The sequence below is a fragment of the Emydura macquarii genome, unplaced genomic scaffold, assembly GCF_026122565.2.
Source record: "Emydura macquarii macquarii isolate MOO-44397 ecotype Brisbane River unplaced genomic scaffold, CSIRO-AGI_Emac_v2 contig_3517, whole genome shotgun sequence".
Classification (NCBI taxonomy): domain Eukaryota; kingdom Metazoa; phylum Chordata; order Testudines; family Chelidae; genus Emydura; species Emydura macquarii.
The window spans coordinates 1,484,725-1,506,324 of NW_027133654.1; the positions used below are offsets into that span (position 1 = coordinate 1,484,725).

Here is a 21,600-nt window from a genome sequence, read left to right on the forward strand (position 1 = left end):
TGGCCTAAACTCTCAGATTTGATTGAAATTAGAGGAAGTCATTATAAATTAGCCCTGTAAAGCGCTGTAGCAATGCTTTGCACAGAAGCTCAAAATGAGTTAGTATAATACAATGGAGGCATTTTCTACAATAAACTGTCCCCCATCAACATTATCATTGTAGTTAGCTCTTCTCAGAGAAGATCTGGCAGGAGGCCCAGGGGGACATGCAAGTATGTATTCAAGATGGCATCCATAATGCTATGCTGTAAGGCAGCCTGTCCCAAAGTTAGAGTGAATGATCAAATGTTCCCATGGATTCCAAATGAGCCTTACTTCTCAGAATAAACAATCTTTGCTGAACAACCATTTGTTTACTGAAACAGTGAAGCCACTGAAAATAAAATAAAATGATTACACATGAGTTTTTTTACCTACATAGTCCAGCTAGGAACAACAAAGTGTTGGGTTGGATCAGGCACTATGCAGTTCTGTGAACGCCTCTTTTGGAAACAAAACCAGTACTGGGTCAGCATATAGGCTGAAAACAAAACAGAAAGAGAAAGAGAGGCAATTAATAAAATACACACCAGATGCAGAAAACAACAGCATAGGTGAATTTTAGGCCATGAAGCTAAAGCTAAAGTTATTAATACTTAGAACTTCATAGCTATTTATGAAACTCATTCCAATATCGCTTTCAATGGTTTTATCCCAGAAGGCACTGAGCTAAATTCTCTAGTGCATAAAGACAGCTCTGAGCTACTCCACTAACACAAAACTGTTCTAAGGCTGGTTCACCCAATCTCAGTGTAGCAAGGTAGTTTGGTAACAAAGAGCTACCAAAGCATTACCAGCACATCCCTCGGTCTCCAGCTTCCTGAAGCTGGTGCATGGGATATGCCCTGGAGAAACGGGTGTCCCAAAATGTCTATGTATGATCTCCGGTTGCTGTAACAGGCAGCTGGCACAAATATAGAGCAAGCCTTCACACTGCTTGAACTTGTACCAGCGCATGTCAGTCCCGGCTGACAATCTGGCACATTGACTACTCCTGTTTTACACTGGTGTGAATTAGATCAGAATCAGATCCTTACATGTTTAAATTGTGCTAGAAACATTTGCTAATTAATCCTTACAATGGCCCTGTGCAGCACGTAAGAATCGGTGTCCCCATTTTACAGATGGTGAAATAATCGTGTTCACATCAACGAGAGTACTTTGTGCACCTCATAAACATTAACGTATTTATCCTCAAAACACCTCTTTGAGACAGAAAAATATTATCGCCATTTTATTGTTGGAGAACTGAGGCACAGACAGTTTAATTTACTTGCCCAGTCTTAACCCCACAACCATGTTTCGCCAGAGACACAGAGAGGTGAAGTGACATGCCCGGAACATCACAGTGACTCAGTGGCAGAGACAAAGGATAGACTTTAGACCCCAACTCTGGACTCTTCCTCCAAACCACACTTCACTGCCTGTGGAACTTGCTGCTTAGAAAAGCTGGGGTTTATTATGAATTTTCACGTCTCAGATTAAAGAAAGCAATTAACTCCATGCATGATATCTTACAGATGTGTCTAGTTTCATATTTCTTTAGAAAACTGAAGTGACAAAAAATGTCTAGAAACATTCGTAAATATAATACATAGATCACAACTGACAAAGAGAAAAATCCCTGAAGTAAGCAGTGCAGCAGCAGGAATACCCACTGGGTACCACCTTCCATTTTATAATGTATAATTAGTACAAATTGGAATCATGTGTCATCATTATCCCATTATCACACAGCATTGCAGGCTAAGACTTCAATAACCCTTTCCGTAACTTTTCCACAGAAATAGGATTCCAATCAGACGCTCCGTGTGCTGGTTCACAGCTTCTTCCATCGCCTCTTTGGCACAGCAACAGAACTCAGTGCTTATGGTTGTAATATGGGAAAAGTCAGACAACAGAGAGATCACTGGGTTTATTGGATTATCAACTGCTGCAGAAGAATTACTGAAAAACTATAGCGTGGTGATTGAGATTACAATCCGCTTTTCCTTGTGGAGGAAAAAGGTAATAATGTCCCCCACTTACTGCGTATGCCAGAAACAGCAACTCCCGTCATACAAAAGTTAAACTAAGGCTGTGTCTTCATTCACGGCAGCTCTGTCGGTGCAGCCGGATCAATTCTGTGGGGTCGATCGAGTGGCAGTGGAGACCTACTCAATCGATCCGGAAGTCAACGGCGTTAATCCACCCCTGCAGAAAGATGAATGCTGCATTGACAGGAGGGCGCTATCTAGAAGTCAGGAAGTTGATGGGAGACACGCAAGCTACTCTATATAGTTTACGTAACTCCCGTTGACTGCCGCTGAATTTCGCCGCAAGTGTAGACCAGGCCTAATACGCAAACTAATTGCAGGAATCTATTCACCTACCAGGGAAAAGCAGCCTCTCCTAGAAGGGAATGCAGCTCCTGTTTAACCATGCATAGCAAAGCAGAGTAATATTTTAGGGATGAGAGTGAAGATGAACACCCGTATCCAATTAAAACAGAAGGGGTGATTTTAAGAAAAGAGAATGGAATTATATAAAATGGAATTTAAACAGGAAGCCAGAATTTATATTCCCTGTCTGCAAAGAATACTATTCCAGAGGGGTAGGTGTGTTAGTCTGTATACACCAAAAACAGTGAGAGTCCTGTAGCACTATAAAGACCAAAAAATTTAATTTTTGTAGGCATAAGTTTTCACCGGCTGTAACCCACTTCGTCACCAAAGCTTATGCCTGCAGAAATTAAATCTGTTAGTCTTTAAAGTGCAACAGGACTCTCGTTGGTTTTAAAGAGTACTGTGTAATCACTGATAACTAGTAGTCGCACTTCAGTTTTACATATTTCATGAGAGCACTTTCAGTAGGCATCTTTTAACGCCACTTTAGCATTAATTCAACACTCGGCTAGAAAGGTGACACCTACTGAATCACCAGCTCCATGTCCTGAAGCAGGTAGATGTTTATTCTTTGAAGTTCTAGGATCCAAACACTGCACCCATCCCACTACGGCTTATTTGTGAGATTTGAGTGACCTGTGTGCAAAGGCTGCAGTGGGGCTAACTGAAGAAAGTGAGCAAAACATGGTGAGGGAGGGGAGTGTTCATGGATCTCACACCTACCAGTGCAACCCACCCTCCTTTAGTATGGCACTCTGTTCCTCTCTGTTTGTGGCTAGGCCACATATAGATATTGATGAGGCTGCTACAGCCCTGGCTAAGAGAGCTGAGCCTTTTAGCACAGGCAGTTGAGACTCATACTTTTAGAACCATAGGTCTTGAATTCAAGCCCTGATGCTGATAACCGGGTGTAACTAGAGATGGGCAACATTTTTCAGCTGAATTTTTTTTTCCCCAGCAAAAAAAATGAAGGTTTGGTGACACAGAAACATTTCACAGTTTCATTTCGGGTTCACCAAATTGTTCATGTAAAAACAAAAAACAAAAACAAATGTCTAAATGTTTCCTTTAGACATTTTCAAATTTTTTAATTCTTTGATTCAAAATGGCTTCTTGTATCAAAATTTTAGTTAAAAAACATTACACCCCATGAAATAAAAGCAAAATGTTTCAATTCACAGAAATTGAAAAAAAAATCATCATTTTGGGGTCAACCTGATTTTATTCCCCAGAACTGCCAGTGAACTGAAAAATCAGTTATGCACATAGCTCTTGGCATAACATCCACATCATACTAATTCATCCTGCTGTTAAAATTATAACCCTCTTAAAGTGTGCCAAATTATTATATTTTATTTATCTTATATACCTTCCTCCAAAGAGAGGACATTGCAGATATTAAACTGACATTACACAGGATGACAACCAAGAGACTGTGGTGGGAATTAATTATCTGAAACATTAATTCTTCACCTGAACTTTTACAAGGCACGTCATGCAAAGGGGTGTTTACATGGCTTGATAGAAAATGCTATTAAAATGGTCAGTATAGCAGAGAACATATTTTGTGTCACTACAAATCACATTTCTAGATGTATTTTGGATATTGTTACAAAAGTGCTTAATTAAGAATACCTTTTTTAAGCCAGTGAAGAGATTAAATGATCACGACAACTAAAACGGGTTAAATATTGAAAATTGAAGAAAAGGATTTCATTGCAACAATTTTTCCTTCATTAGTTCATTAAATAATTAATCACCAATATACGTGTTCATCATCAGACTAGCTTTGTAAACTATTCTCAGTCATTGAATTATTTGCCAATATCTTTTTCTATTTGGTCAGTTCTACTCATTAAGGATCATTCAAATAGAAAATGATAGAACATGATTCTGAGGTCTATTTAATATGCTCATTTTTCTATTATGATGGCTTTTTCTTTTTTTCCCAAGAGTCATCATGGGATGGATCACTTAATGATTACCTATTCTGTTCATTCACCTGGCTAGATGGAGCATTGGTCTGACCCAGTATGGTCATTCTCATGTTCTTTGGATGCTTGAATATAGGGATTTGGGCAGGCCAAGGACCTAACTATAAAATTGGGATCCAGATCCTGAATTAGGGCCTACTCCAGCTCCACTAAAATCACTGAAAGTTTTGCTTTGACTTCATTGGAAGCAGGAATGAGGCCTTCGTATAATTTATAATGAAATAACTAACATCAGTGTAACTCATAAATTCATCAGAAATGCCTTGTTGCAGTGTGTTTGCTGTTATATAAACTCTGTTAGTAATGAAATACCACATCAGTTAGCTAGTGATGGATAAACCTCAAAAATGTATAAGATTGGTTCAGATAATCAACCAAAAGTTTCATCTAATCTGAACTAATAAAAACACTTTCATTTGCAAAACTGGGTTCTCATAAGAGATTACCAGTACTTCTTGATTCTGGAGATACTTCAAGCACAGCCCTTCAAGAAGGAACTGAACATTTTCGTTACTGATTCAGACCAAACCTGGGCCTATAAAACTGAAAAAAATGAGGAGAAATGATTACTCTTCTTTAAACCTAGGAATAGGTTCTGTTTTGAGTTCTGAGTGAAGGTTGGTTCTTTTTTTATTCAAACCAGATTGATTCTTGTAATTAACAAATGGCTGGATCCATCCGAGACATAATAACGAAAGAATGGATATTTCCTCCCAAACATATGAAATAAAGTCTGGAGATCTGGAAGTAAGACTGTTTCCCCATGAAAAGAATGAGCAGTTTGTTTGTACCACTGATGTGTGACATAATATTTCACCATTCCTTATGGTGGCCATTCTGCAGGCAGGTGAGAAATGGCTGCAGCAGGGCTGGAGTCCCCCAAGTCAGAATTCAGCTAGAATTCTCCGCAGGGATTATTGTTTAAATGCTCACAAAGAGAAGTAAGGGTTGCACAATCTCACCAATTTAGGCATGCATGACTCTGTCAGGTATTCCACTGAAAATGAGTTGCAAAGTGAAATACTAAAAACTGAGTACGGGCAGCAGGATTGTGCCTGAAATTTTGAGAAAATACAGCAAACAAAGATTATGACAGATCACTTTACATACATCAATCATTCATATCTAATATTGAGTGAAATGTAGTTGGGGGCTAGTACAAAGTAAAATAAAGCCCTGTCTCTTTAAAGAAAGACCAAGCTGGAATCAGGTTGAAAACCTACCCTTGACCATTAGAACATAAGAATGGCCACACTGGGTCAGACCAGCAGTCCATTTAGTCCAGTATCCTGTCTTCCAACAGTGGCCAATGCCAGGTTCTCCAGAGGGAATGAATGGACCAGGCAATCATCAAGTGATCCATCCCCTGTTGTCCACTTCTAGCTTCTGGCAGTCAGTACACTTCAGAGCATGGGGCTGCATTCCCAAACATCTTGCCATTGTAGCTTTGGCCTTCACAACATCCCTTGGCAAAGAGTTCCACAAGTTGATTGTGGGTTATGTGAAGAAGTACTTCCTTTTGTTTGTTTTAAATCTGCTGCCTATTAATTTCATTGGGTGACCCCCAGTTCTTCTGTTATGTGAAGGAGTAAATAACACTTTTTTATTCACTTTCTCCACACCATTCATGATTTTAATTACCTCTACTATAGCCCCCCTTAATCATCTTTTCCAAGCTGAAAAGTCCCAGTCTTTTTAATCTCTCCTCATATGGAAATTGTTCCATATACTTAATCATTTTTGTTACCCTTCTCTGTATTTTTTTCCAACTTGAATAAACCTTTTTTGAGATGGGGTGACCAGAACTGCACTTAGTATTCAACGTTTGGGCGTACCATGCATTTATATAGTGAATTTATATTTTCTGTCTTAATAGCTATCCCTTTCCTAATGGTTTCTAACATTTTGTGAGCTCTTTTGACTGCTGCTGTACATTGAGCAGATGTTTTGAAAGAGCTATCCACAGTGACTCAAAGATCTCTTTCTTGAGTGGTAACAGCTAATTTAGATCCCATCATTGTGTATGTATAATTGGGATTATGTTTTCCAACGTGCATTACTTTGCATTCATCAACATTAAATTTCATCTGCCATTTGGTTGCCAAGTCACCCAGTTTTGTGAGATCCCTTTGTAACTCTCTGCAATCTGGTTTGGACTTAACTATCTTGAGTAATTTTGTATCATCTGCAAATTTTGCCACGTCAATGTTTACCCCTTTATTCCAGATCGTTTATGAATATGTTGAACAGTACTGGTCTCATGACAGACACCTGGGGGACCCTGCTATTTACCTCTCTCCATTCTGAAAACTGAACATTTATTCTTACCCTTTCTTTCCTGTCTTTGAACCAGTTACTGATCCATTAACATATACAAGAATGGTTGTTAGACTAGAGCAAAAGGAAAACGACCCTTAGGGCATGTATACACTTAAAAACTGTGCCACTATAGCTCTTCAATGTTAATCCACCTCAGGAAGAGGAGGTAACTATAAAGCTCTCCTATCGACATAGCTCTGTCTACACAAGGATTTAGGCTGATATAACTGCATCACTCAGGAGTGTGGATTTTTCACATCCCTTAGCGACGTAATTATATCGATGTAAGTTAACCGTGTAAAGCTGTTCTTAGAGTGGGTAATAAGATGCAAAAGTGCGCTGAGAAACAATCATTGCATGAAGACAGCTTCAAAGGACCTTTTAAAAGTTATGAATGGGGCACAGAAATATAGCACCCTAAACTGTTTAGCCAATGCAATGGTCCCAATGGTGAATGAATAATAGTGAATGACCACTGATGAAATCCAAGTGTAAGGATTAATGGTAACACTGCGGAGGAGAAGGGGAAAGGATTACAACAATAAAATAGCATGACTATTCAGGTTCAGGATCTTTGAGGATATCACTTTTCTTTAAAATGATACTATTACATTAAAAAGATAAGGGTTTATAGGTTACTACCACTGAGGTTTCAATATCACACATTATCAACATTACAAAAAAGATGCTGCTATCTTGCTAGATAGATGGCGTTTTGCCTAGGACTGAGATAGGCCCTGACTTATTGCCCTTATTCTCAAGAAGAACTATTACAGTCAATGGGATTCTTTGCATATGTAAGGGATGCAAGCCTGACCTCTTACATTTTTTGATAAAATTCTAGTTCAGACTAAAATGACACAAAGGTCTTTAAACAGAAGTGCTCCTTATTGGGGAAGGCATTATTATGGGTGTAGTATTTCCTGCCTTCATTTGCTGTGATAAGAAGATGTCCTTTTGACTCTACATGGTGAAATTGATTTCTATACCTCCTATGTTCACATATTAATATATCCACAAAGCAGGTTTTCTTGCAGTCAAACCTCAAATTCCAGACCTCAAATTCCCTGTATAACTCTCTGGTCTATGTTTGATAGACAATTATACAAGTTAAATGTTGTCTTTTCTTTCTATTTATTGCTAGTCACATATATAATCATAAATGTAAACTAAAATTCCAGGGAATCAATTGATCTCATAGCTAGGTGCTCCTTTCTAAAATTTTAAGTATTTTCTGACTAACACTGAGCAAATAATGAATGTTCTTCTCACTGCTTATTAGAGGAGATTCTAATTTGCATCTTTTTCTTTTCTACAATTCAACATGACTCCAGTGAAAGAATCCATTAAGAAACAAAATCTACTATAAATCTTCTTACCAGCCTCCTGAGTGGTTGGATGTGCCTATGGCTAAACCCATATACCAAATGGTATTTCTACAGTCTTATGGACATAGGCCTAATGGACTGACAAAACCAAAAAGTTATACTTGTTACACTGTGCAGCCCTGAAGCTTCTCTTTTTCTGTGGTACTGAAAGGACATAAAATCTTTTTGATCTCTTGCGCTTCTGGTATAAAAAAGTCTGCAGGCTGAGAAACATCTCTCTGACACATTTATTTAACTGGATCTAATTAGGAAGAGGTTACGGATGATTCTGGACAAGGACATCCAAGTTAAAGTTGGATGTTAAGCGACTGCAAAAACAGCTCTATACCACAACAGAGGGAAGAAAAACTTCCAAGACCTGGTTCAGGATCAGAAATTTCCTGCTGTGAATAACTTTTTCATATTTGTAGGATTTGTTTTGTTGTTTTAAGGAAAATGATTCATAAAGCAGAATTTTTCTTGTGCTGTCAGCCTCAAAAATAACCAGAGTTTCCAAATGCCAGATGTATACTCATCTTACAGACAACACAGAACAGACAAAGATAGAAGTGCATCAACATTTTCAACTCTATAGAAATATACAGGTTTGTAATTAAGTACCTCAGCTTTGAGTTAAATTGGACTTACTGGCACAAAAAGTGAACTCTGTTCATGAATGTGGGGAAACAGACTGTGGATAAAAGTATTGTATAAAAACCAATTAAAACTGAGAGACAAAAAAAGAAAACCAAATTGATCATGAATTTCTAGAGGTTCATTACAGATATATCACTAAGACACAGGATAATGTAGATGAAAGTTTCTAGGCCATGTCATTGACCTGGACTTTCAACTTAAAGCTTGAGGAGTAAATTTTTTAAATGGACTTTTAGATTCACGTAAGAATAGTCTAGATCATACGTTTGTTAGGGACATAAACTTCAGCTAAACTTCCTGTATGGACTGACATCCATATTTGGGCTTACACACCAGCATTCATTCCTCCCCCCTTTCCATGTAGGTTTGGATCCCTTTCCTTGCTTTTGTAATCTTCAGTGAATGGGAGAGGAGGACGATAGAAAGCCTACAACCTTCTCAACCCTCCCTTTTTTGTCCATCTTTTGAGATGAAGTTGTTACTCCTTCTCCTCAGGAGACAGCAGATGGCAAATCCCCATATGTTCTAGAAGGAGAAGCAAGACACCTGATACTGACTAATGCCAGCTAGTACTGAAACTGAGAAGGGCCACAAGGTTGACTAATGATGCTTAGCACTAGGCTGCAGGCTAATAATTAGGGATTACGGAGTGTCTGAGCCCTAAATCATTGCTTACAAAGAAAGGTAGTGAGCACTTATTGTTTGCTCTTCATATTCCACTATGGTGTAGCAAATTCTGTTTCCAGAAAGCTTTATTGTGATTGAAGGAGCAGGACTTTGTGCCGGGTGACCCCTGAGAAGCCTGCTTTGGGGAATCAGACACTCAATGCCCCCTTGAAGAACAGAGAACATGCAGGCCCCAGGACTGGAGATTGGGAGGAGGCACAGGCCAAGACCCTTTGACCCAGAAAACAATCAGAATAAAAAATGGTTCCAAAATCTGCAGGAAGGTGTTATGTTCACATCATATACACAGAAACGTTAGATAAAAACCATAAAATACTCTTGTGGAAGGCTACTGTGTAACACTACTTTATTCCTTAGAATTCAAAATGACAACACACAATAATTCAGAGAGATACAGAGCAAGCTGCTCCCTAAAACAGAGAGGCATAACTCAACCCACTTTACTCCAAGCTGTCTCTCTGCAGACTAACTGCCCAGATGACATGCTCCCCTACAGAGCCACCAAGCCTACAAGCAGCACTGGAAACCCCCTAAGACATTTAGAGTGATAATTTTCTATACACCACAGAGGGGAGGGCTGCACTGAGAAAATTTGAATTCATCTAGTTTTAAATTCAAAGAGTTTTCAGGAAATAATCTATTTATTGCTAACCCTACAACCCTCAGGTTTCCTATAGCTTTATTTAAAGTACAGTCAAAGTACAATAAAGCATCTATGTAAAAATGTCACATTCTTATATGAGAATCTCTGTTCACTTAGCCTCAGCCATGCAGAACGCAACGCCATCCACAGCCTCAATAACAACTCTGACATCATAATCAAAGAGGAATACAAAGGAGGTGCCGTTGTCATCATGAATAAATCGGATTACGAACAGGAGGCTGCCAAACAACTCTCAAACACCACATTCTACAAGCCACTACAGTCCAGTCCCACTGAGGAGTACCAAAAGAAACGGCAACATCTACTTAAACTCCCTAAAGAAACACAGGAACAAATCTACACAGACATACCCCCTGAGCCCCGACCAGGGTTATTCTATCTGCTACCCAAAATCCACAAACCTGGGAATCCTGGACGCCCCATCATCTTATGTATTGGAACTCTCACAGCAGGACTGTAAGGCTACATGGACTCTCTCCTCAGGCCCTATGCCACCTGCACTCCTAGCTATCTTTGTGACACCACTGATTTCCTGAGAAAACTACAATCCATCGGTGATCTCCCAGAAAACACCATCCTAGCCACTGTGGATGTAGAAGCTCCCTACACCAACATTCCACACAAAGATGAACTTCAAGCCATCAGGAACATTTTCCCTGATGATGATATGTCACACCTGGCAGCTAAACTTTGTCACTTTGTCCTGACCCACAACTACTTCAGATTTGGAGACAATCTATACCTCCAAGTCAATGGCACAGCTATGAGCACCCACATGGCCCCACAATATGACAACATTTTTATGGCTGATCTAGAACAACGCTTCCTCAAAACTCGTCCCCAAGCACCTCTCCTTTACCTACGCTACAATGATGACATTTTCATCATCTGGACCCACGGGAAAGAGTCCCTCAAAGAATTCCACCGGGATTTCAATAATTTCCACCCCACTATCAACCTCAGCCTGGACCAGTCCACTCAAGAAATCCACTTCCTGGACACTACAATACAAATAAAAGATGGTCACATTAATACCACCCTATACCTAAAACCAACTGACCGCAATATGTATCTTCATGCCTCCAGTTTCCACCCTGGACACTTTACATGATCCATTGTCTACAGCCAAGCCTTAAGATACAACCGGATTTGCTCTGATCCCTCAGACAGAGACAAACACCTACAGGATCTCTATAAAACATTGTTAAACCTACAATACCCACCTGGAGAGGTGAAGAAACAAATTGAAAGAGCCAGAGGGGTACCAGGAAGTCACTTACTACAGGACAGACCTAACAAAGAAAACAACAGAACACCACTGGCCATCACCTACAGTCCCCAGTTAAAATCTCTCCAACACATCATTAAGGATCTACAACCGATCCTAGCAGATGATCCATCTCTCGCTCAGGCTGTGTGAGGCAGACCTATCCTTGCTTACAGGCAACCCCCCAACCTGAAGCAAATACTCACCAGCAACCGTACACCCTACAAGAAAGCCATTCCAGGAACCTATCCCTGCAACAAACCCCGTTGCCAGCTCTGCCCACACATTGACTCTAGTGACAGCATCACTGGTCCTAACCACATCATTCACACCATAAGAGGCTCATTCACCTGCACATCTACTAATGTTATATATGCCATCAGGTGCCAGCAATGCCCCTCTGCCATATACATTGGCCAAACTGGACTGTCAATATGCAAAAGGATAAATGGATACAAATCAGACATAAAAAATGGTAACATCCATAAACCAGTCGGAGAACACTTCAATCTCCCATGTCATTCTGTCACTGACTTGAAAGTTGCTATTTTATTACAAAAAAACTTCAAAAACAGACTTCAAAGAGAAACTTCTGAGCTAAAATTCATCCGCAAACTTGACACAATCAAACTGGGTCTGAATCCGGACTTAGAATGGTTATCTCATTACAAGAAGTAATTGCCTCTGATCACCCATTATCACCTCCTACTCAATGGTTGTAATCAGGCCCCAAGTACCCTGCTTTCATTCACCCCCCTCCCCCATTGTTGTCACTTCCCTTGGATATGTATATGTTGCCTCCTGTATATCTCTATCACTTGCATCTGAGGAAGTGGGCTGGAGCCCATGAAAGCTTATGCCTGCAGAAATTAAATTTGTTAGTCTTTAAAGTGCTACAGAACTCTCGTTGTTTCTGTTCACTTAGGTCATCGAGTCACATCACAACAGTGAAATGTGTTTGTGAGAAAATATTCTCACTTAACTAACACAAAAGGATTTCACTATTATTAGCCCTGCAAAGCTATTAGAGAGCAAACTAGATTATTTTCATACAGCTTCAAACAAAACTGATTCTCATTTCTAATTGGAGAATCTTAATTACTGGAGATGACACTGAGGCAAAAATAATGCAAATTGATTTTCAGATGCCAAATTGAGTTCGTAATCTGATCAAGTTTGATATGGAACCATTGACAAAGAATGAATGGAGCTCCATATGATTTTTAGAGTTGTCTTTGAAACTATAATTTTAAATTGCTTTGAGACTGCTCTTTAAACAAACTGCAGTGAAAAATTTGCAGTATGTTTCATATCTACAGTATAATTGTCAGCAGAATGAATGCAATAGTTGAAGTTGAGACTTGCTTTTCGTTTTAACACCAATTTTGGATTCTCACTCTAACTTGGCCAAAATTCAACAACTCTGCCTGATTTTTTTCATTATTTTGCTAGATGTTTTTGTTTGTTTATTTTTAAGGTTTGGAAGGTGGGAAACAGAATTGATTCTAATAAAGCCTTCACGAGATAAGACAAGATAGGGGGAAAAAATCCCAGACGCTTCAGTTTTAGAGAGAGAGAAACAGAGACAGAGACAGAAAGACTACTTCATATCTCAAAATTGCAAACTTCACATTTGTTTTATGGATAGTGCCTTTAACATTTTATTGGAAAATCTGGATGGCTATTTTAGAATTATTCAATCAGATTTTCTGACTGCATAATAGCTCAGTACAGTCCAGTGCCAGTCCACATACTCTGATATGATCACTGCAGCATCCAAAAGTGAACAATAGTACAAAGGAAAGAGCAATGTAAAAGAAAAAGCAATTATTAGGAGGATACAGGAATATGTATGTTTAACTTAGAAACCCTGAATTTTAATATTTATTTTTATATGCCTATCTTATACTAGTTTTTACAGACTCTTCAGAAAGTAAGTGAAAGCATCTTAAAGTCTTTATATTTATGTAGTCTCTGACTCCTATGGATACTTACTGAACTGTGACTTAGAGCACCTTACACATCACTTCTGAATATACCCCACTGATTTTCTCCTCAGGAATCAATATTATCCATTAACCATACCAAAAAAAAAAAAAAAATAGGAAAAGGCAGTCATGGATTCACTTCATGCACCAATTCACTTTAAGGATTATGAGTTTATCATGGATTCTGGATGAGATTACAAACCAAGCATGGACTCTGGCAGTAGTTTGCAATATATCAGTAGTTCACAGTACTATTCCATCTTTCAAAACCAACAATGTAGATCAATGTGTAAGAAAGCAATTGCTAAAAAGGATTTTTTTTAAATTAAGGAAATTTCCATATAAAAAAAAAATCTTTGTTAAAATTAAGGTTGTAATTACACATTCCTTAAAAGAGGAAAAGAGAAAGAGGAAGCCAGGAAATTGAGTGTTACCATTTACAGTGGCTGGCAGTAAAAAGTTAAGGTATATACTCTGTTATCACACAGTGGTAACTAATTTATCTGTTATTTCCTTTGCATATTCCAGTCACACCTTACTCTATTTGTGCATTTTACAAAAAACATATTCCCATGTCTCCATGCATTCTTATTCAGAGTAGAGCCCACAACCCATATACAGCCACCTATCCATCCTCAGCCTATGAGGGAGTTCAATACATTCTGCATAGCCTATTTTCAGAAGAGGTGGAGACAGAAGGAAATTCCTTGGAATGATGGAGTGCAAACAAAACATGCTGTGTGAGGTCAGTGGAGTATAGTAAATAGGTGTCCCATAACTTGGCCTCTCCTCGGTTTTTAAGGTTTGTGAAGGAGGGAATGTCACACTTAGCCAACCTTAATTCCTTTGAAACGAAGGTTTTGTTTATGGAATGATATATATTTACAACCTTAAGTACATCTAGACGAAGCTTCTGCCGGGGAATTATGGGTTAAAGAGGATGTTTATATCCATTGTAAATAGAAAAGTTGTAGGCAATGACTGCAACAGCCCTCTATCCTCACCTAGAAAAATGCCTTACTTATGATTTAAAAGTCAGTTGGTTCTACGGTATTATGTATGTAAATCTTAACTAGCCCCTGGATGAACCTAGACAGTGGCCACAGTGCAGCCTTTGTATCCAAACATAAAACTATGTCTCTGGGCCAGTGAAGAAAGTCCGTGGAGTATTAAATAGTCAACATTAAAACGGTCCTTTCTGGGCTGAAGAACTATAGAGACACAACAGCAGCTGCAATAGCTTGAGAGCCTTGAATAATGCCTCTTTATCCTAAGAAGCTACAGTCAATCTGTTTTGAGAGTTGAAGAAATACTTTTTTTTTTCATTTAAAAAGCAGTTTAAGAACACTTCTCAGCTTTGAATGGAACTGATAATTGCAAAATGACAGATGCTAAGCAAAATGAAGGTATTAGCCCTAAGTTCTTGCAAGGAAATGTGATTTTAAAATCTGAACCACCTCACTTATCATATTATATAGACATATATATATATATATATATATATATATATATAACCATCCAATAAACATAAAACCATCATCCACTAGCACTGTATAATTCATTGTCAACAGTTTAATTATCATCCCCAATTTCATTTTCTTAATGTAACTGCTAAACTTATCTTGGCTCAGATTTGTTGCACATGTCTCTGCCTTACAATAAACGTATTACTTTTATAAAATATCCCAAAATACACTGGCTCATTTTTACACTAAGACACAAGAGGCACTCGTTTCTGTGTGTATTTAATTAAGTATGCTGAAAGCTTTCAAGGAAAAAAGAAACATGGGACCACTCTTAGTAGTAGTTCTTACTTACCCAAGCAGTTCCACTAAAGTCATATTTGGAGTCAATGGGACTTCATGCATTAGTAAAAACTGTTCTTATGGATAGAAGTTTTCAGGAAGTGGCTCTATATTTGGTGAGAGTTTCTACTATAAACTTTGTTTAGAAATTAAGAAAAAAAGGAATTGTAAAATACCCACCTACCTTCTGTAAGCAACTCACTGTACATATGAAATTCTATACTTCTGCTTTTTCAGTTTCTGTTAAAAGAACACCACCAATCTGAAATCTTGCCATTTAAAAAAATAAGTTAAAAGTACGGCTGGTCCCCATATGTGTCATCTAATTAATCACATATTGATAACACTCTTTTTTATATAAATCAAATACATGCCCAGATAATACAGGTAAAACCCTATGTGAACCAAGGCCTCAATTCTGATACTCTGAAGTCAATGAAATACTCTTCACTGACTCTAAGGAGAATCAGGCCCAACATCAATTTAGCTCCTTATCTTCAATGGTTTTTCTGTTCTTATTTACAAACACTAGTGAATAGATGCCCTAACTAAATCTGATTTTTAACTTTTTAAAATTAGTACCAGAAACTGCCTCATGGTGGAAATCAGACTTTATCCAGTGCAACAAGCAAAATTACCCACAGCTCACAAAAAGTCATGCAATTTGTCACACCCCAACCCCCACACAAGGTACATTGGCCTACATTACTCTCTAATAGTCAATACAGTGCTGATGCCCCCGAATGGCTCATCTGTCTCTGGCCCACTGAAATAGCACCATCACAGAACAGAAGTGGTTTGGAGCACATTGTACAGGACATCTATATTATAGGAGAGTTTCAGCAGAAGGAAAAAAAATCAGAGTTATTGAGAAAAGCAATAATTAGAATAACTAAGACAACACTGACATGGCCTCCTTCATGAAATAATTATGTCTATTTGGGGTCAAATTTGGCATCCAAAAGATATGCAATATGATTTTCTAATGCAAACATCATCAAATAAGTCTTCATGGACATTAGCTTGTCCAATGCACAGTGGAAAACTCAACCAAGACCATTAAAGCGAAGTGCCTCAGGAAAAAAAAAAAAAGCAAGCAAACCACAAAACAGCAGCAAAAAAAAAAGAAACATTTCTGAAATCCTGAATGTTTGAGTTAAATAACCTAAGCTTACAAAAATTTACTCTTGGAGTTTTCCAATCTACTTTTAACAAGGTGAATGGCTTAGAGATCCAACATATTTTAAAAAGACTCTGGCCTCCTAAGATACATTCCATAAACTTCTCACTGCTGTCTTTAAAATGGCATAATCAGGAATTGCTATCTCCAAAGAAATGCATCTGACGAAGTGGGTTGCTGCCCACGAAAGCTTATGCCCACAGAAATGTGTTTGTCTTTAAGGTGCTACAGGACTTTCGTTGTTTTTCCAAAGAAATGGTGTTTCAAATATTTAGGATTGCTATTTTGCAGTGTAACACATTGCTTAATGTATGCTGAACTCACTCCCCTGTGTAAGCTACGGTATCCTGAAGTATCAGAAAAATAAAGAGATGAGGTAAACTAAGCCACAAGCATGTAAAGAGCAGTGTATATCTGTGTACTTCAAACATCTTTGGCTCCTGTGCAAGGGAAATTATTGTCCATTTGAATTAACTCATGCATAAAAATACTTCTTAATTTCCTGAGAAATCCTGAGAAAACATGTTGCATTCTTCAAAATAAAATAAAATAAATAAAAGCCCTAAATTAAAGTGAGGTATTAGGATACCCTGCCAGATTTGCATTAACTTCGCAGCTCATTACAAAAACATCAATTATAACACAGTTCAGAATAACAAATGGAGCACTGGCTAGATTTTGTGATATAGATGGGTATAAGGATTAAGCACAGGATATAGTAGGAGGCAGTTAGGACCCCAACTAGAAGTAAACAATTCAAAGGTATACCATATTCTATGTTAAAGTAGGATGGAATATACTGTAGTATCTTAGGTAAAAATAAAATCCACTCTCAGACTCAGCCCAAATCTTAAATTGAACCAGATTTTTTTTTAAACATTTGAACTGGCTTGCATAAGAGCTTACCTATCTTATTCAATGTATATTCTGAATCCAACAAACAACCTCGCTCTAGGTCTGGAAGTCTCTGACTCACAATCTCACTTTTTCTGGGACCCTGTTCATTTTGAGAAAATGTCAGAGAGTTCATATTTTAAGAGAATTGCTGACCTAAGACCAGCAAGGGTTTCAATATATGATGAAACTTCTTGGTGGTAAGAACTTTTCTGAAAGGGAGAGAATTGGGTGCCAGTGATAGCAAAGGCGGCTGCTGGATAGGGGAAGAAAGCACTTCTGGTGAAGGGGAAAGGATAGCAACCCAGAGCCCATGAACCAGCCAGGAAGCTGACTATATTGAAGAGGTGGTGAGCGGAGTAGAGCTGAGAAAAAAAAAAAGATTAGAGCTGGTCACAAATAAGAATTCCCATCCCATGGGAAAAGAATTATATCTTCATATTTCTTCTTGTCCCAAATTGCAACAGAAAGTTGAAATATAGAAATTATTTCACAGAGTAGAAAGTTCAGGAAAAAAAATGATGATTTTCAAATGTCTAAATGATTCCTTTTGGGGCACGTCAACACTGAACTGCATCTACCGGAGCTGCTACAGTTTCTCATGAGAGTTGTAATTCAGGTGCCTCTTGTCTCCATTCTCCTTTATGGATTTCACACATCCACTTGCATGGAACAACTCTTGGTGTTTCATTCCACAGGCATCACAATTTGGCCCTCTATGAACTATTTTTGAGGCGTAACATTCTTTTGAGTAGAAATCTGTGTTGCTTTATGTCTTCAAAGCACCTGGCACACTTTTCGTGGATATGTAAATAAAATAACCACACAACAAAACATCATCTTGCTTCTTTCAGCAAAAGGAAAGATTTTAGCCTTGTCAGTCACAAAGCATTTTTAGGACTCAATTCATCTCAGGTAGTAGTGCATATATAGCTTGAATAACCACAGAGAGAACATTTTTTGAGCTTGGAGATCTCAGCTTCCCTGGGAAGAGACTACAGTGTCCCGACATTTCACATCAATCACTCGGAAATAAAACCCATCTGAACCCAGGGCTTTAACCCAGTTTAAATTGTTTTCACCGCTTTTTCAATATTCTTAGTGATATTTTTTTTTCTAGTAAGACATTTAACATGGGGGAGATTTGAGAAGAATTTCCATGTAGTGTCCAGATCTTAGTTTAAGGACAAAGATATTTATAGAACTGTGGGATAAAAACCCACCCCCCGTTTCCTTTTGGTTCAGCCAGGCTGGAACAGTGAAGTCTGCTCAACCTCTGCACCCACACAGCATGACTAATCTCCTGAGGTGGATCATCCACACAGCCCCAAAGTCCAACTTCTGTCCATTAGGCCTTGCCTTATGGTCTGTGAATAAAAAGCATGAATAAAATGTAACTGCACATGAAAATGGATCCTGCTGTCCTCTTGCTTAGACTTGTCCAGAAAGTATTTTTTCATAGCTGAGTTTACGACTACTATCATCATCAGCCTGAATGTGCTCTTGTATTCTAATTTGAAAGCCATGTTGATGTTCCCCTCCACTTCTACAAGCAGAGGAAAACCTGTACCCTGAGATCTTAGGCAGGGGATTGTGCAAGGGCACAGAACGACCTCCCTGGGGCACATTTTTTCCCATATAAACCCTTTTCACATGGGTCAAGATAAGGGTGGGGCAGACAATCTGCATTTTGTTTGATTCTTTTCCAGCTTCCAAACCAACAGAGCAAAGCCTTGCAAGCTGCAGAAGACAGCATCTTCTGTACTTTCCCTGTTCCACTACCTGGATCCATATTGCCCTCCCAAAGGTAGTTTCTGAGCAACTGGAGGAGTCTCTGACAGCCTACTCTGTCACCAGCTGTTTGGAGAGCTAGGCAACAGTGCAGAGGGAAAGGGGGTGTCCACATTAATGCTGCAAATAACTCTTCTAGTGTACTGCTGGGATCATGGTAGACCCATAGCTTTAGGGAGTGTTACCCCAAGCCTCTCTTACAGTCGAGCCAAGCCTGCATTGCCTGATGGAATAATTAGAAAGAAACTGTGAAAAATCCACTAATTTTTACCTTGATGGTCTTTTTCATTGCTTTGACTCACCTTGTTCTTGTCTTTTTTTTATATTAAACATACAGTCAAATTGACATACCAGAACTCATCAGTGGTCTATCTGGTGAGATACCAGTCTGGTATCCCATCTCTTACATTGGACAGTACCTAAAACTTGACAGGAAGGTGCAAGAAACCCCGTAATGGGAGTTGTGGATGTTTGCATTATTATTTATTTTGTTTTATGTCTTCAAATACAAGATAAGCACATTAATATATAAATTATAATTAAACCAGAAATATATTGAGCCATAGCACATACTTTAAAGATGTGTATCACTATATTTTGTCTTTGCTGAGACACCACCCCTCCCAAAATCTTCATTAAATGAACCATGGCTCACATAATTATCCTAAAACTTAAATATTAAAACATCGTTTTATGGCTTAGCCAAAATTAAATTAAATAAGTCTTTGGCCATGTAAGTGGGATAACTATAAAACATATGATTTCTCCAGCCTTATATAAAATATGTTAAGAAACTAATAGCAAATGATACACAGGAGCGCTTTTGTAATGGGACTTATTTTTCTAGTCTTACCTTACTAAATCAGATAAGAAAGTCTAATTTATTTTCATTATGGGATTTGGGTTTCCTTCTGTTCATTTTAATCCTCTATACAAGAATGAGCATCATAAAAAAAAAAAAAATCAGTTTGATGATGGATGTCCCACCTAAAAAAAAATATCTGCAAAGATGAAGCATTTATTTAAACTTTCATTTCTTGTTCTTGATCTAGTTCATCACTATGGATAGAAGCAAGAGTGTGAATAAAGGCCATCTTTATTAGTCCAATTATTGACCCATAGTTGCCATAGGAGGACTAATGGGGCTGCATTCAAATAAGTTATTGTAAGAAATTGATTGCGAACATCCTACCGAAGAAATCCTTAAATATTTTCTAAATCTCCAATATTTTATCTTTATTTGTTGTAATCAATTAAGGGCCCCATTTTGCACTCCCTATTGATGCAAAACTCCTGTTGCCTTAGTGGGATAATTACTTGAGTAAGGGATTAGATCCCTACACAATAAGAATACTGAGATGCCATTTTCTTTCTAATAATTTTATTATTCACCTTCTAAATCCATGGTGATAATATAAATGCTAAGAATAAAATAAAACAAACAAAACATAGAATTAAATTGTATGTTACTTTAGAAAATTCTCTACATGTAGAGATAAAAAGCAAAAATATAGATGACAACTAGCTCTTAATGCAATGGGGAATTTAGACTTGATTCTGACCTCATACCCTATTTACTTCAATGGGGTTATTCCTTCTAATGTACGCTTTTGCAAGGTCCTTTGGCTTTGTGTTTGTCCCAAACAGCTTTAAAGCACTATATGATCAATAATTAAATCAATTCAGATATATTATTAAATCCAATATGTATTTATTAAATGTAAACAGAATTATTGAGCACTAGTTATTTTCTTAAATAAGCAATGAGAAAGAGGATGTCAAGCACACAAGATAAAGTAAAACAGCATAAATTATGGGTTATATGAATATACATATTATGAATATAAATGTTATAGTATTTAAATTACCTGTTTTATATTACGTCCATCTTTCCTCATACAGTTACTTGTTAAATCTAATACAGACAGCAAGTTCTAATACAGACATTTCTCTTAATTGCTTCCAATTACATTACTATTGTGGACATGATTTTGCAACCACAGGCCCCAATTCTGCTGAGCATAGTTCTTAACGATTTTGCTTCTCACCCATCTTTTTTGTATCAGCCTTCAAACTAAAAACTCACTTCAGCCACCTACTTGCTTACAGCATGAGTTTCTGGCTCAGCAACAGTCACATCTGTTTGAACCAGGGCTGTAGCTGGCCTGGTGAATTCTCCTCTTTTATCCTCCATAGACATTTCAGAAACAACGCTAGCTCAGATGAAACATTAAACTATGAGTCCCACAACCCTATTTATCTTATCCATGCTCCAAAGTATACTGTGGCTGTAATACTCTGCAATACCTCAGATACGGTACTATAAGAGACATATGTAATGTTACAGCTGTCAGGTATGTTCCATTTACTCAAATCTCCAGATAAACCACAGTTGTATGGCATGATAGAGATGCTGGGTCATTTTCAGATTTGTTAAATACCTTTAGCATGAATTTCTAGACATTCAGATAATTTCTTTCTGAACTTTAGCCGTAGATTACAATATTTTTTTTCTTTCAAGCATTTAATTCAAAGGGACTTAATCACATGCTTAATTAAATGTT

At 37.9% G+C, this 21,600-nt stretch overlaps 1 protein-coding gene across 4 annotated transcripts in view; it reads right to left on the minus strand.

Moving 5' to 3' along the window:
• CHRM3 (cholinergic receptor muscarinic 3) overlaps window positions 1–21,600 on the minus strand; it is a 501,690-nt gene that overhangs the window by 164,409 nt on the left and 315,681 nt on the right. For all 4 annotated transcript variants that reach the window (XM_067535845.1, XM_067535846.1, XM_067535847.1 and 1 more), the window contains one exon: window positions 418–520. In XM_067535845.1, the coding sequence (XP_067391946.1) occupies window positions 418–520 (103 nt within the window). The remainder of the gene's footprint in view (window positions 1–417; window positions 521–21,600) is intronic.